Source organism: Bos indicus x Bos taurus, chromosome 3, assembly GCF_003369695.1.
Source record: "Bos indicus x Bos taurus breed Angus x Brahman F1 hybrid chromosome 3, Bos_hybrid_MaternalHap_v2.0, whole genome shotgun sequence".
NCBI lineage: Eukaryota > Metazoa > Chordata > Mammalia > Artiodactyla > Bovidae > Bos > Bos indicus x Bos taurus.
In genome coordinates, this window is record NC_040078.1 from 14979303 (window position 1) to 14995882 (window position 16580).

Below are 16580 nucleotides of genomic sequence, written 5' to 3' on the forward strand. Positions count from 1 at the left end.
ATACATTGTTGTGGCCAGAATCAGAAGTCCTGGGTGTGTGACAGAGCTGTTAAGCGGCTTTTTTCATACACCAAAGCAGCTTTGGTGATTCAGCTATTACAGAACCCACCCATATTTTTATTGACATCATCCACTTTACAGTACATTTACAGTGCAGATTTACTTTCAATTTATTGCTTGCCTCGTTAAATCTGCTCCTTAGCAAATACCTTGTTTTTTAGCCATATCCCACCTTTTTCATAAAAGGAGAAATTAAATTTCCTTCTGTATTCTGGTCTGATTTTTATAGAGCAGCTTCCTTTAAAATTTTTTTTAATTTCAGTTTTTTAAAATTCTGAGTCAGTGGTATTCCAGTATTTTATTTTATTTTATTTAAATGTTTACCAAGTGAGTGCTGGTTCACCCAATTTATTCACCTCTGGAGTGGAAGTATAGGGAGATATAAAGCCTGCTTATAAGAGACAAGGTCTATGGAGAAGCCCTGAAGTTGCTTTCCCCAAATAACAAATTTGATTCAAGAGGGAAAAAAAATGATGGAAAACATCTCATCACACAAAATTCGGTGATGGTGTCTCTGATAGTCACTGGCCAGCAGTGGAAAAGGAGAAACCCAACAGCTGCTACGATTTATTGAAGGCTGCCAGCACAGCCCAGAGCATCTCCGTGGCACTGTGCTTTGTCCCCTCTACCTCAGGGTCCAGTTCTACTAGGTCCTTGGCTTGATTCATTGCCATATCATACTTGTCATCTGTCAGAGAGGAGCAGACATTCTCTAGCACGTCGGAGGAGTGGGCTAGCACCAGCAGTGCTAGTGTTCGCTTGTCCATACGCTGAGGGTCATTTACCCACCGCTCTAGGACACTATCTTGAAGTTTTTTCACTAGTCGTTGCTTCTCTGTTGTATTGGTCACTGGGTGAGTAGTCATGTCAAATAGGAGGAATTTCTGCTTCTCAGTGGTTAGAATACCCTTCTCTACTAGGTTCTTTGCAATTCTCTCTCTCATATTTCTCAGCTGGTACTGTAATTTGAAAGGGTTCCAGGTCTCACCTGCCAGTGTGGATATAAGAGACGCAAATTTGATCCCTGGGTTGGGAAGATCCCCTGGAGGAGGGTGTGGTAACCCACTCTAGCATTCTCTCCTGGAGAATCTGGTGAGTAGCTCTATCCGTGTTTGGACAGTTTCTGTGGGTTCAGTTGCTTTGATGTGTTTGAGAGTTTCATCCACTAAAACATCACCCATTGGGCTATCTGACTTTAGCAGTACCTTTCTGTCTAGTAGTTGCTTCTTACACATGGTTGGGGGTTCTAGATAGATTCGACCTCACATGGCCGGCTCTATCAGGATGCCGCCTTGCGGGCCAGATGATATGCAGTCGTTCCAGAAAAATGTGTAACCTTCTTTATCTTTTAGTCCCAGGAGCAATACTTCTTCCATAAGGGTGAGGCGGATATCCTTAGAGTCTCCAGTGTCCTCATTGTCTTGATTTCGGTTTTGATTCATGTTTTCCTCACTTTCTACCTTCTTTTCAGAATTCTTCCCTACCTCAGTGCGACGGGCCCTGTGAGTTAAGGTGGTCATTCTCACCTGTTTCTGACGTTACTCCTGGGTTACAGCCAAACGCAGGTTGCAGCTTGTGCTCTATTTTATGGGGACATTTGTCCCCACCCCCACCTCCTATCCCCTACCCCCATCCTGCTAGGTGAAAAACTTCTCATCCACGCAGAGAGAACAAACTTCTCCAGTATTTTAAAAGTAAAATAAAAGGTTAGTTCTAAAACAGAGTAAGAAGTAATTGAATTATCTGTTCTTTCTTGAATTGTCTGTGCAGTGTATTGGAATGTATTAAATTTTTCTTATAGACCCACATTCCCTATTAAACTCAGCCTTAAAACCAGAAATCAGAGGAGAAATGGGTGTGATGTGATTTAGGAGGATGTAGTTAATTGGGATGGTCTTACCCCACAGTCATTACTTTGATTCTTGTAAGATGACCGTTCTAAATGGGAGTTATGGTTAACTCCAATGCTTTTTCCATTAAAAAAATATTTTCTGTATCCTGTGATAACTTTTCTTCTCAGTGCTTTTAATTTGTTTTTTATTTGTCTTCATTGTATTTTTATTGGGGTTAATAAATGTTTTTCAATGTGTATTTTAAAGCAGTATTTCTCAAAATGTGGTCTGAAAACCAGTGCTAGTTGAGAACTGTTACTGGTTTGAAACAAATAATTCATGGAAACTGAGACTAAAACTTTAAAAATTTGACATTCGTAACATTGTAAAAATTGAAACATTTGACAGTATGGCTATATTCTTATTTTATAAAAATGTGAGTCTACAGTGGATTTGCCACAGAGAATTTGAGAAGCACTGTTTTAAAGGATAATTTCATTACTCATCACCTGTCTATATATAATTTTATAAATTTTTAGCTGCTTCCATTGTAAATTTTCTTTTTTTGGTCTTTTATGAATTTTGGTTACATTTTGTAGGTTTAATTTTGTAATGAAGGTTTTTAGTTATTAGGTTACTTTTTAGCTAATAACATACTTTATTATTTCTAGTATAATAGGAATAATTTTAACTTGTGTCTTTCAAACTTTTTTCTCCTGAATTAGTTTACAGTTGACAGTGTTACTAACAACTCGATAGGTTATGAATATGAAACTGAATCAAAACTTCCTCGGGTGTCAGAAATCCTCTTCTTGGTCTGCATCTACTGGGTCTTTGTTTAAGTGCTGATGAATTGAGGAGGGAGAGGTGGGATTACAGAAACCAGGAACTGGCTAGATTGGTCTGCATGAGAAAGGATCCCAGAGGGAAGGGAAGAACAAAGATGAGATTTAAGAGTGGTGAGAGAGAGGAGCTTTGGAGTTTATGGAGAAAAAAGGTAAATGCGGTGAGAAGAAAGACTTTGGGAAAAGATATGAATACAAAGGTTTTAGAAAGTTTTGTTGTGTATTCTGCTACATGATTCCCCTTTTGCTGCTTTCTCAAATGACCGTCAGTAAAGAGCTTTATCACTTTATCACTTCTGATGTGCTCTAGAGTTTTATATTTCTTTTGCATCTATCACTGTGTTGGGATGTACCTCAGGATAGTCCACTTTAGTTTGTTACACAAATGTAAGTTGTGTATGTTTGAATTCTACCTTTTGTTTTTTAAAAGTCATTATCAGTTTTTTTCTATATTATTAAAAATTCTTTGTAGTCATTTTTAACTTGTTGTCCACTCCACCCCACCCCCCAGGCTCACATAAAAGGGACTGAACCTAGTGTTTGGGAGATGTTCTAACTGACCTTCATGCCAAGGCAGCAACAAAAGCCTCTTGAAAGATGAGGGGTAGGTGGGTGGCATGCATGCATGCATGAAGTCCATTCTGTCCATTCGACAGGTGGTATTTTTAATGACTCAGTTACAGTCCAGTATATGGGTGTACCACTTCACTTAACCATTCTTTTTTCATATCGCCTGTGCACACAAAAAGTGGTACCTGCCTTTTCAGTAAGAATGAATGAAAAAAAAAAGAATGAATGTTGCTTACTGCCAACCCACAAGCCACTGTAGCTGCAGCACCCTCCTCACCCCAAGGGTGTGCCCTGAGGAGAATTCAGTTAAGAGAAAAAAGGATACTGGCCCTCGATAGTAAAGATGCATAGCTAATAACTCCAGTGAACCCACAACTCTTGCATCTTCCTTTACATAGAAAAGCAGTAAAGTCGTTAACTTGAGATGTCATTTTTTGCAGTTAGCAGTAATCTTTTGACGTTCAACTACATATCTGTTTTTTCAGCAAAAACTTTTGTGTATCCTGGGTTCTCCTTTACCTCTATGGTGCAGCTCCTCAGAACCATCTGAGAGGCTGTCTTCAAGGCTGTAGTCCTCAGTAAGGATAATAAACATAACTTGCAACTTTCAGGTTGTGTGCTTTTCTTCAGTTGATATTTGGGTGTTTTCCATGTTTTTGCATAAGTAATTGGTGTTGAGATAAATACCTTGTTTAGTCTTTACATGTGTTGTTGTTCAGTTGCTCAGTTGTGTCCAACTCTTTGTGACCCCAGGGACTGCAGCATGCCAGGCTTCCCTGTCTTTCACCATCTCCCAGAGTTTGCTCAGTAATTACATACGGAGTTATTTCCTTAAGAATTGAAAGTTGAAAGTTATGAGCACTTATCAAGTTCTTCATATATATTCATAAGTGAAAAAGCAGTTGTTTGAAGTTACTAATTTTAATTTTCACAGAATAAATATTGCCAGAGTGCAGCTTGCAGGTCATAAAGCCTTTTTAAACCAAGAAGATTGTCTTGATGTTAATTTTCTCTAATCCCTTGTTTTCATTTGGTAGCAGACCAAAAAGTTTCAGAGAGATGAGGCCCTCATTTTGGTATTGTGTGATAGTCTACCTCAAGATTTGCGAGAATTCTCCAAGCCAGTCTTCAACAGTATTGTGACCCAACAACTTCCAGATGTTCAGGCTGGATTTGGAAAAGGCAGAGGAACCAGAGATCAAATTGCCATCATCCGTTGTATCGTAAAAAAGCAAGAGAGTTCTAGAAAAACATCTACTTCTGCTTTATTGACTACACCAAAGCCTTTGATTGTATGGATAACAACAAACTGGAAAATTCTTAAAGAGATGGGAATACCAGACTATTTTACCTGCCTCCTGAGAATTTTGTATGCAGGTCAAGAAGCAACAGTTTGAACTGGACATGGAACAACGGACTGGTTCCAAATGGGGGAAGGAGTACGTCAGGACTAAATATTGTCACCCTGCTTGTTTAACTTCTATTCAGAGTACATCATGTGAAATGCTGGGCTGGGTGAAGCACAAGCTGGAATCAAGATTGCTGGGAGAAATATCAGTAACCTCAAATATGCAGATGACACACCCTTATAGCAGAAAGCAAAGAAGGACTAAAGAGCCTCTTGATGAAAGTAAAAGGAGAGTGAAAAAGTTGGCTTAAAACTCAACATTCAAAAAATGAAGATCGTGGCATCTGGCCCCATCACTTCATCATGGCAAATAGTTGGGGAAACAATAGAAACAGTGACAGGCTTTATTTTCTTGGGCTCTAAAATCACCACAAATGGTGACTGCAGCCATGAAATTAAAAGACGCTTTCTCCTTGGAAGAAAAGCTACGACCAACCTAGACAGCATAATAAAAAGCAGAGACATTACTTTGCCAACAGAGGTCCATCTAGTCAAAGCTATAGTTTTTCCAGTGGTCATGTATGGATGTGAGAGTTGGACCATGAAGAAAGCTGAGCGCCGAAGAATTAATGCTTTCGAATGGTGGTGTTGGAGAAGACTCTTGAGAGTCCCTTGGACTGCAAGAAGATCAAACCCCAGTCAGCCCTGAAGAAAGTCAGTCTTGAATATTCATTGGAAGGACTGATGCTGAAGCTGAAACTCCAATACTTTGGCCTCCTGATGCAAAGAACTAATTGGAAAAGACCTTGATGCTGGGAAAGATTGAAGGCAGGAGGAGAAGGGGATGACAGAGGATAAGATGGTTGGATGGCATCACCGACTTGATGGACATGAGTTTCAGCAAGCTCCGGGAGTTGGTGATGGACAGGGAAGCCTGGCCTGTCCATGGAAGTCCATGGGGTCACAAAGAGTTGTGCAAGACTGAGTAACTGAGCTGAATAATCAGGAAGCTTTTCCTTTTATCTGGTTATATATGTGCTCCTTTCTTGTCAAACAGAGGTACTTCATCCTCTCCACCCTTTTTAATATGATTCAGAGTGGATGTTTTTATTGGTTTGCTCCTTGTCTTTCTCTTTTCTAAACTCAGTAATATAATAATAATGATAAATTATATTTATATAATATTTCATGGGTTATAAGGCACTTTGATAGATATTATTTCACTTAATCTGCATGGCATCACTGGTGGGAAGATACCTGTATTTTACAAAAGAAAAAAATTAAGAATCTGTTGCCAAGGTAATCCAGTTAAGTTGTAGGTCTGAGACATAAGCCCTGGACGTCTGATGTATATTATCTGGGCAGTATAGAGTAATAATTAAGACAGTTGTAGAACTGAAGTGCTTGGCCTCAGAATGTGGCTTTGTCATTATTAGCTCTTGGGAAAGTTTCTTAATCTTTCTGTCTCACTTTCTTCCTCTGTACAGTGGGGAAAAGAGCAATCCCTACCTCATAAGGCTGTCATGAGGAATCAATGAAGTAATGTGTATAAAGTGTGTAGAAGAATGCCTGGCCTACTAGGAGTATTCAGTGAATGTTGGGTGTTGCTACTGTGTTCTTACCACATCTGGCACTCTCACCACTGTTCCATCACAGCCTTCTTTGATTCCAGGACCAGACAGCCGGCAGGTGGTTTTTCTTTCACTGTTGACTTTTTGGGTTGTGTTCTGGGAGCAGTGGCTTTGGTATTCAGGTGATGTTCTTGGTTTATTTGCAGAAGAGCATGACAGTGAAGAAAATGAGAAAAGGCGAAAAAAGAAAAAGGGTACCAAGAGGAAAAGAGATGGCAGGGATCAAGAAGAAAGGACTTTGTCTTGTGACCTGAAGCTGGATGACATGCTTGACCGCACCTTAGAGGACGGCGCCAAGCAGCACAACCTGACCGCAGTCAACGTGCGAAACATCCTCCATGTGAGTGCGGCTGGGGCAGTTGTGTAATGGGAGTGCAGCTCTTTCACAGGAAGCAAAGGGAACTTTGCAGTCTTGGTATGTGAATTACTAATTTTATGAGTTCCTGGTGGTAAAATATTCTACATTTCAAGGTAGCTTTCTCTTTGCATTTGGCACAAGTTTGAAATGTGAACACACGTGGAAGAACTTAATTGGGAGGATAAAATGTTCCTCAGCTTCCTTCCACTGATTTGATTATTTCTTGTTTAGCAGATTCGAAGGTAATGGGAGATGATAATGTTCAAGGTGGATTTACTCTTGTGGGTGGATATGTCTGAAAAGATGCCCAGTTAACAGTTTACAGTACTTTGCACATAAGCAAATTATCTTCTTTGCTATGTGGAAGTACAACTGTTTATAAGACTGCTGTTTATTACTGTTTCTCTTAAGCAGATAGTTAACTGGAGAATTTTTTTTTTTATGTGCGCCAGTCCTGTTAGTATCAGCTAATGAGGTTGATCCATTTGCTTACTCCATTGTTGGAAGCTGTGTGCTTCTCTCCAAAACTTGCTTCTTTGCTTTCAGTTGCCTTGCTTTACCCTAATCTGAAGCCATTTGAGTATCTAGCTCTCACTTATCCTCTACATATATCTAGCAGAGTTACATAGAGATGAGTATTATCTAGATAATACATCTTTGTTTCATAAAGTGAAATTTCCTCTTTCCCCAGGAAGTAATCACAAATGAACATGTGGTAGCTATGATGAAAGCAGCCATCAGTGAGACGGAAGATATGCCAATGTTTGTGAGTAGTTCTTGTTCTTCTAGTGTCATGAGGCAGAGCTGTCTGTAAACTGGCGAAGTATAGGAAGGAGGTCATTTGGAAGTTTGTAAATAATGTAACAGTTAGGGACAAACTGAGTCACTCCTTGATTTTCATTGACTATTTTCTTCTCATTTTCCTTCTTAGGAGCCCAAAATGACACGCTCTAAACTGAAGGAAGTGGTGGAAAAAGGAGTGGTGGGTGTTCTGTTTTTTCTTTGTTGTATATTTAGCTTTGTTAATATTATCTAATTCCAGGTTATTTGTAGGGCAAAAAACTGTAGGAAAGATTTATTATGATCTAGGTTTTCCTCTTAAAGAAATAGTTGTAAAGGCAAATAGACATGTGGAGATGGAATATATGAAATTATTGTCATAGTTTATTTTTATTTTAGTTGCTTTTTTGGAAGTGCTAGGTAGATAACTTTTGGAATGTTTGAAAGCAATGAAGAGGACAGTTTTTCTATTCGTGTTGTCAGATATGTGGCAAAGTGATTAAGGTAGTATATTTCAAATTGTGTTTCAGGGAACAGTTTTATCACGATCACTCTAGTATGGGTCCCTCACGAGTGTTTAATGAAAAATATGTATTTTGGGGCTCACCTCAGACTGAGGAATTGGGACCCATGGGTAGGGCCTGGGAATATGCATTGTTGAATACTAAGGTATGAGAGCCACTTGAAGACTTTTGAAGCACTCTGATATAGTACAGCAAGCTCTTTGATGCTGGGGACTATGTTTTCTTCTGCTTAACAAGCACATGTCCAGCTTGTGCTGACCTTTTGTGACAAGGCAGGAGATAGTCCTGAGGGAGTCCATTCTATCTCTGATAGTAAGGAAGATTTGCCTCCTGGACCCAAAATACATATTATAGTTTTTGTCTGTTTGTCTGATTCTGTTCCTTGCAGCCCTGTCGAGGAAATACCTGTTCCTCTTTCATATGACCTTTCCTCTAGTTGAAGAATATTAGTATATCTTCTCATAACATTCTTTTCTTGCTAAATGTCCCCCAAATTAAAAAAGAATTTTTTTTTGGCCAAGTTGCACAGCACATAGGATCTTAGTTCCCTAACCAGGGATCGAACCTGAGGCCTCTGCATTGGAAGGTGGGTTCTTAACCACTGGACCACAAAGGGAAGTCCCATGCATTGGCTTTTTTTTGACAATCACATCATATCTGTCTAATTGACTAACTCTGCATAAAGTGAAATTTCATCTTCGGGAAAGTAATTACAAATGAACATGTGGTAGCTATGATGAAAGCAGCCATCAGTGATACAGAAGTTACATGAAGTCTGCCTGACATAGAATCTAATTAACATTAATTCCATATTTGACTTGGGGAAAAAAAACCCAAGGAGATCCAAACCAGGCTCTAGATTATGTTTACCAACCATGTATATAATTGCATTGAAGGTAGACATCCCAAGACTGTAGTTTATATGGGGAGCAAGGTTTAAAGTCCGTCTCTCTTGCTTTTTAATGCTTAATAGACTGACTCCTTCCTGATGGATTTGGCAGTAGGGAAATCTGTTGGTTTAAAAACAAACATGAGACGAACTATGGACCTGAATCACATTACTTCCTTTACCCTATATTAGGCCTGGCTACACAGAGCTAGATGAATAGCTACAACATAGCAGGGCTGAGAAGATATGGAGGAACTAAGGATTCTTGTAGAGACAAAACCTAATGACCTACTGGAGTTTGTTCATGATGATTTTGTTTGGGTCACCATTAGATGGTCAAGAAATTATATACTCCAATTACACACTCTAATGGCATTTTGTCAGAAGTATAAAAGATTTTAAAGGATTCTTTAAAAAACTTTCACCTCTACCAACTCTATTCTTTAAAAATTAAGAAAAAGTTGAAAGAATTTTAGAGTGAATCTAGATTCCATCTAGACTTAACAGTTGTAAAATTTTGCCATATTTGCTTTATGTGTATATATACCTATTTTTTTTCCTGTACTATTTTGAAAAGTTGTGTACAAATTGATACTTCACCCCTAAATCCTTCCCTGAGAACTTTCCACAGCTGGTTTTTTGGAGGCATACTTACGGTAGCTTTATGTAATTGATTAAAAAAAATTACAATTTATGTGATTGATTATTAATTGATACAAAGGCTGCTATTGCCTATAATATCATAGATTTGTGTACTGTGGTTGTTTACAAATAGTTTTCACATTTATTATTCTATGTGAACCCAAGCTGTAATATAAAGTAGGCAAGACAGATACTTTGTTCATTTATGGGTAGTACAGATTATTAGGTTTAAGGCAGAAATGCTAATGGTGGGAAAAGATTTGTCTCTCCTTTTCTTCTGCCAAGCTCTGATGAATGTTTGAGAGTGTAGATCAGTACCCCTACATCACTGTGGTTACATGTTAGTCCCATGGCTCCTTGTGATGGTAGAGAAGTAAAAATGAAAAACGGTCCATTTTAGTTAACAGAACTTACCTATTTATATTCTTTGTTGGTAGGTAATTCCAACATGGAATATTTCACCAATTAAGAAGGCCAATGAAATTAAGGTAAATTTGGAAGAGGTAATTCTATTCTTCTCAAGAAGGTAAATTTGGAAGAGGTAATTCTATTCTTCTTAAGAAAGACTTCATTAGTCTCAAAACCCTTTTATTTGTTAACTTTTTTTGGACCTATATATTTAGTTAAATTTCAGCTTTGGTTTTTTCCATTCTATTACTCTTAGGTTTGACTCTCATGCTAAATTAAAAATTGTTTTTTAAAATTTATTTATTTATTATTTTATTTTTGGCTGTGCTGGTTCTTTGCTGCGAGGGCTTTGCTCTAGTTGTGGAGAGTGAGGGCTACTCTCCAGTTGTGGTGCGCAGGCTTCTCATCGCAGTGGCTTCTCTCGTTGAGGAGCCCAGGTTCTAGAGCTCAGGCTTAACAGCTGTGGCGCACAGGCTGCGTTGTGCTGCAGGGTGTGGGATCTTCCTGGATCAGAGATTGAATCTGTGTCTCCTGCATTGGCAGGGGTTTCTTTACCACTGAGCCACAAGGGAAGCTCCTAGAAATTTTTTTTAACTCTTGACTCTTATTGCTTGCTTTAGCTGCTTATGCTCTTAGGATTTCTTTTTACCTGCTCTGCTTTCTTCCCTTTAATTTCCAAGTACATATGATTCATATTTTCTAATCAATTTATTTTATTTATTTCTATAATTATACTTAATGCAGCCTCCTCAGTTTGTGGATATCCACCTTGAAGATGATGATTCCTCAGATGAAGAGTACCAGCCAGATGATGAAGAAGAAGATGAGACTGCTGAAGAGGTCAGTGGCTACCTGTGTGAGTGTTAGTTGGTAATATAGAAAATTTTTGGTTCCACAAGGCAGACTGTACTTTGCTTCCTGAGTAATATCATTTGTTCTATACAGAGGGTTGAAACACAGTACTTTTTTTCAACTCTTTTCTTTACATAAATCTAAGACTGACTCCTTTTCATGTTCCCTTGATTTTTTGCGTGTCTTGTATTATGAAATATAATACACATATAATGTGTAGAAGTGTGCATAGGATAAAACAAAAACTATACAGCTTGAATAACTATAAAGCTAATCCTCATTAAACTTCCTTAAAGTCATTAAATGTAATGTTGCCAGACACCTCTTATCACAATCACTTCTCTTCCCCTACAGATAACCACTATCTTGACTTTTTGGTAGTTACTTCCTTGCTTGACCTGGGTTCGATCCCTGGGTTGGGAAGATCCCCTGAAGAAGGGAAAGACTACCCACTCCAGTATTCTGGCCTGGAGAATTCCATGGACTATACAGCCCATGGGGTCGCAAAGAGTCGGACACGACCGAGTGACTTTCACTTAATTTCCTTGCTTATCTTTATGGTTATATCACCTAAATATACAGCTCTACACACTATGTTCAGTTTTTTATTGTTTCTGAAACTTATGTAAATGGAACCATTAGTGTATATATTCTTCTGTGTGGCCTTTTTAAAATTTGGTTCAACACAAGTCATTTGAGATTTTATGTTTGCTTGTGGCTGTAGTTTTTTCATTTTCATTATAGCTATGTAACAAGTCTGTTTTTTAATGTGTTCTTTGACTTGTTTATTAAAGGATTTTAAATCAGTGCCTTACAGTTTTGCAGAGGTTATGACAATGATGAGTATATGGTGATCAGATCCCTGTTCCTACTTCAGAAAATTAAGCTTCTATTTAAATTTTACTCTTTTACTCTGACTAATTCAGTGATTGATATTTTATGATTCATTCTATTGAGATACTTCAGACTCAGTAGAATGAGGTGGGGGCATAAATATGAAAGTGAACTGGATTTGTTTTGTAGAGTTTATTGGAAAGTGATGTGGAAAGCACCGCTTCATCTCCACGTGGGGCAAAGAAATCCCGATTGAGGCAGTCTTCTGAGATGACTGAAACAGATGAGGAGAGCGGCATATTATCAGAGGTAAATCCATACCATGCTAATAAGATAACTTAGAAATACTGTATAAGTAGATTATTTAACTGTATAAATAGATAGTTTCCCCATGGTGATTCTGAGCTGCCACCTGTTGCCAAACATGATTCAAGATCAGTAACCATGCCATTATCTTCCTTGTATTTGTGACTAGTTATAACTGAATTTCCACGTCCTTTAAGTCAGTGAAGGGTTAAGAGAAAACTGGAACTCAGTGACAGGGAGAAAGATTTTTGAGTTTTTGTTAAGGGTTCAAATATGAGTGACTGGCAGGGTTTCTATTCTTCTACCCTTCTCTTTTTTGTATGTGTTTTCTAATATTCTAAAGCCATTTTATTTCCCATCTTCAGTAACCTGAGTAGCATCCTGTTGGCTTCATTGGAAATGGGATGAAACCTATTAGATTAATGTACTTGGCAATGTCTTTGTTTTTTTCTTTTAACCTCTATCTGGCTGGGAAGAGAAAAATTGCTAGCATGTGAAAGATGTGCTTGTCTCTTCCTGCTTCTTTTTTTCCTCCCACTTTTCCTCCCCTCCCCTCTTTCATTTTCTAACATAGTTGCCTCTTTTAATTAGGCTGAGAAAGTGACCACACCTGCCATCAGGCACATCAGTGCTGAGGTAGTGCCCATGGGGCCCCCGCCCCCACCAAAGCCCAAACAGACCAGGGATAGTACCTTCATGGAGAAGTTGCACGCAGTAGATGAGGAGCTGGCTTCCAGTCCGGTCTGCATGGATTCTTTCCAGGTGAATGTAACTCTAAATTGCTGAGAAAGCGAATGGAGTAATTTGTTGTTGCTCAAATTGGGAAGGGAGAACGGAAGATACTACATTCTGATATAATAAGTTTGTGTCATGAAATTGTAGGTCTTTGGTACTATTTGGTTTGTAGTATTTTATTGTGAGAATGGCATTTCCGAAGGAAGGAATAAAGGTATGTGACAGCATTTTAAAAAAAAATCATTTATCTGTTTGCACTGTGTGGAATCTTTAGATGCCGCGTTCGAACTCTTAGCTGTGGCATGTGGGGTCTAGTCCCTGACCAGGGATTGAACCTGGCCTCCGGCATTGGACTGTGGAGTCCTAGCCACTAGACGACCAAAGAAGTCCCGCAGAGAGAATTTTTAAATGTGGAACATAGAAACAGCCTTCAGCCAGATTCCTCAAAATTAAACTTTACCACAGTTGCTTTAACCTCTTCTCCTTCTTTCTCTTTGTACACATTTTTTTTTTCCTGAGTCACTTTGGAGTGTGCTGCAATCATGATGCTCCTTTACCCCTAAATACCTTAGTGTATATTTCCTAAAAATGAGGACATTTGATTATGACAATAAGGATGTATAATATTAGATATAAAATCTATTAAAGTCCTTATTTGGATTTTACCAATTGCCCCAATAGTCTTTTGTATAAACCCAAGGAAGAACAATTTCTTTGTGGTCGAGGATCTAGTTTAGGATTCCATGTTGTATTTAGTTGTCCTGTGTCTTACACACTTTTAATTGGGAACAGTTTCTCAATCTTTTTTTGTCTTTCATAACCTTGACATTTTTGAACCTTATGAAGCAATTATTTAACAGACTATTCCTCTATTTTGACTTTTCTAATAGTTTCTCATAGTTTTATTCAGGTGATTTACTTTTGGCACAGATATCCCGAAAGCGATGTGTCCTTTTCAGTGCAGCATTTCGGGAGGCACGTGACTTCTGTCATGTTAAAGTTGATCATATGGTTAAGGTGGTGTCTGCTTTTTTTCTCCTTGCTGTAAAAATGTTATTTTTCCATTTTAAAATCAATTAATATGTATCTTTTTTTTTGAGGTAAAACATCTTTTCACCCACTTATTTTAGCATCCATTGCTTATTCTTGATTGAAACAATCATTACTATGGTTATTGTCAAATGATGACCTTCTAAATCCCATCATTAGCTAGTTCTATTTTTGATAAGTTTAAGCATAAATTTTATTTATAAAACTATTTTATATTGGAGTATAGCCAGGTAATAATGTTGTGATAGCTTCAGGTGACCTAGGTAGTTCTTTTTAATATTTAGGTTTTCCCCAGTAGTCTTACCAGTCAATGAAAAATATGTCTGTCTTAAAATTTAAAAACAGAATATTGAATAAAACAGCTCTGAAAGGACCATTTAATTTTTTAAATTTTTATTAAAAATTAAAAAAAATTTTTTTGGCTGAGTTGAGTGGCATGCAGGATCTTAGTTCCCCAACCAGTGGTTAAACCTGTGCCCCCTGCAGTGAAAGTGCAGAGTTTTATAATCACTGGACTGCCAGGGAGTCCCAGGGGTCACTTAATTTGATCACCCTACTTTGGAGTGAATGAGTAATTGTGTTGGGATATAATAGTTCTTATGTAATCATTTATTCATACACATACTGAATGACTGAAGGTGGGGAATAACCGTGTATGAGACAGAAAAGGTCTTTCCTCTTCTACCTTATTGTCTGTTGGAGAGAGATAAACCATAAATGCATAAATTATTTCAGAGATGGGTAAGAAATGAACTAAATAAAAGCAAGGAAATAAGGTAGTGCCTATTGTAGTGCTGTACATAGGATGATTAGAAAAGTCCTTGAGGGTGCATTTGAACTGAGATCTGAATAAGCAGGAGGCAGGCATCTAAATTTTGCCTGGAGAATCCCATGGACGGAGGAGCCTGGTAGGCTGCAGACCATGGGGTCGCGAAGAGTTGGACACGACTGAGCGACTTCACTTTCACTTTTCCCTTTCATGCATTGGAGAAGGAAATGGCAACCCACTCCAGTGTTCTTGCCTGGAGAATCCCAGGGACGGGGGAGCCTCGTGGGCCGCTGTCTATGGGGTCGCACAGAGTCGGACACGACTGAAGCGACTTAGCAGCAGCAGCAGGCATCTAAAAGATCTGGGAACATTTAAAAAAGCTTTTTTGTGATATTTTCTGATTTAATGTTAAAAATGTCCCTTTGGCTAAGCTGTGGGAAATGAGCTATAGGAGAGCAAGAGAGGAAACAGAAATCTGTTGGGATATTATTGTAGTAGTCTAGGGAGAACTTCCTAAATAGATCTACAAATTCAATACAACCCCTTTCCAAATGCGAGCTGCTTATTTTGCAGAAATTGACAAGCTAATCCTAAAATTCACATGGAAATGTAAGGGACCCAGAATAGCCAAAACAGTCTTGAAAAAGAAAATAGATGGAAGTCTGTACTTAGTGATTTCAAAACTTATTGCAAAGTTACTGTAATCAAGACAGTCTTGTCCTGGCATAAGAATAGACATAGACCAGTGGAACAGAATTGAGAGTATAACAATTAACTCTTAGGACTTCCCTGGTAGTCGGTTAAGAGTGCACCTGCCATTGCAGGGAACACAGGTTCAGTCCCTGGTCTGGGAAGATTCCGTACACTGCAGGGCAGCTCAGCCCCTGCACCGTAGCTCCTGAAGCCCGCATGCTCTAGAGTCTGCTTGCTGCAACTACTGAAGCCCTCATGCCTTCCAGCCTGTCCTCCACAAAAAGAGAAGCCATCACAATGAGAAGACCACGTACCACAACTGGAGAGTAGCCCCTGATTACTGCAGCTAGAGAAAGCCCTTGTACAGCAGTGAAGACCCAGTGCAGACAAAAATAAAGGAAAAATTAAAAAAAAAAAAACAAAAACCCTATTAATTTGTGGTCAGTTAATCTTTTAGGACTTCCGTGGTGCCTCAAACAGTAGAGTCTGCCTGCACTGCGGAAGACCTGGGTTCGATCCCTGGGTCAGGAAGATCCCCTGGGTCAGGAAGAAGGAAATGGCAAGCCACTCCAGTATTCAAGCTTGGAAAATCCCATGGGCAGAGGAGCCTGGTGGGCTACAGTCCATGGGGTTGCAAAGAGGTGGACACGGCTAAGCGACTTCACTTTGAACTTTTTAATCTTTAACAAGTGTGCCAAGACCAATTAATGGGGAAAGAATAGTCTTTCAACAAATGGTGCTCCAGTAACTGGAAATAAATTCATTTGTGTCTTTTTTTTTTAAGATTCCACATGAGTAATATTATATGTTACTTGTCTTTCTCTACCTGACTTGATTTACTTAGTATGTCCATCCATGTTGTTGCAAATGGCATTATTTCATTCTTTTTAAAAATATACTGAGTATCTTTTAAAATATATATATATATTTATTTGGCTGCATCGAGTCTCAGTTGTAGGATATAGCATCTTTGTTGCGTCATGCAGGATCTTTCATTGTGGCACACGAGCTCTCTAGTTGTGGCATGTAGGCTCAGCAGTTGTGGGGTGTGAGCTAAGTTGCTCCACTGAGATCTTAGTTCCCAGACCAGGGATAGAACTTGATTCCCCTGCATTGTAAGGCAGATTTTTAACTACTGTACCACCAAGGAAGACCCCATTACTTCTTTCTTTTTTTTCTAATGTTTTATTTTTTTAATTTTTTGGCTGCACCGTGCAGCATATGGGATCTTAGTTCCCCAGCCAGGGATTGAACCTGTGCACCCTGCAGTAGAAGCCTGGAGTCATAACCACTGGACCACCAGGGAAGTCCCCCTTTTTTTTGTTTTTAATGCCTGAATAACATTCGTTTGTATATATGTACCACATCTTTATCCATTCGTCAGTGGACATGTAGGTTGCTTCTGTGTCTCGGCTGTTGTAAACGGTGCTGCAGTGAACATGGGGGTGCGTATA

At 38.8% G+C, this 16580-nt stretch overlaps 1 protein-coding gene and 1 pseudogene across 7 annotated transcripts in view; one reads left to right on the forward strand and one right to left on the reverse strand.

Annotated features, from left to right (window-relative positions):
* The window catches only part of LOC113885454 (GON-4-like protein), an 88630-nt gene that overhangs the window by 26924 nt on the left and 45126 nt on the right, over positions 1–16580 (forward strand). For all 7 annotated transcript variants that reach the window (XM_027530816.1, XM_027530829.1, XM_027530839.1 and 4 more), the window contains exons 4-10: positions 6433–6626; positions 7336–7410; positions 7576–7626; positions 9917–9967; positions 10632–10727; positions 11763–11882; positions 12471–12641. In XM_027530816.1, coding sequence (XP_027386617.1) covers positions 6433–6626; positions 7336–7410; positions 7576–7626; positions 9917–9967; positions 10632–10727; positions 11763–11882; positions 12471–12641 — 758 coding nt within the window. The remainder of the gene's footprint in view (positions 1–6432; positions 6627–7335; positions 7411–7575; positions 7627–9916; positions 9968–10631; positions 10728–11762; positions 11883–12470; positions 12642–16580) is intronic.
* On the reverse strand, positions 392–1692 carry LOC113885492 (annotated as a pseudogene).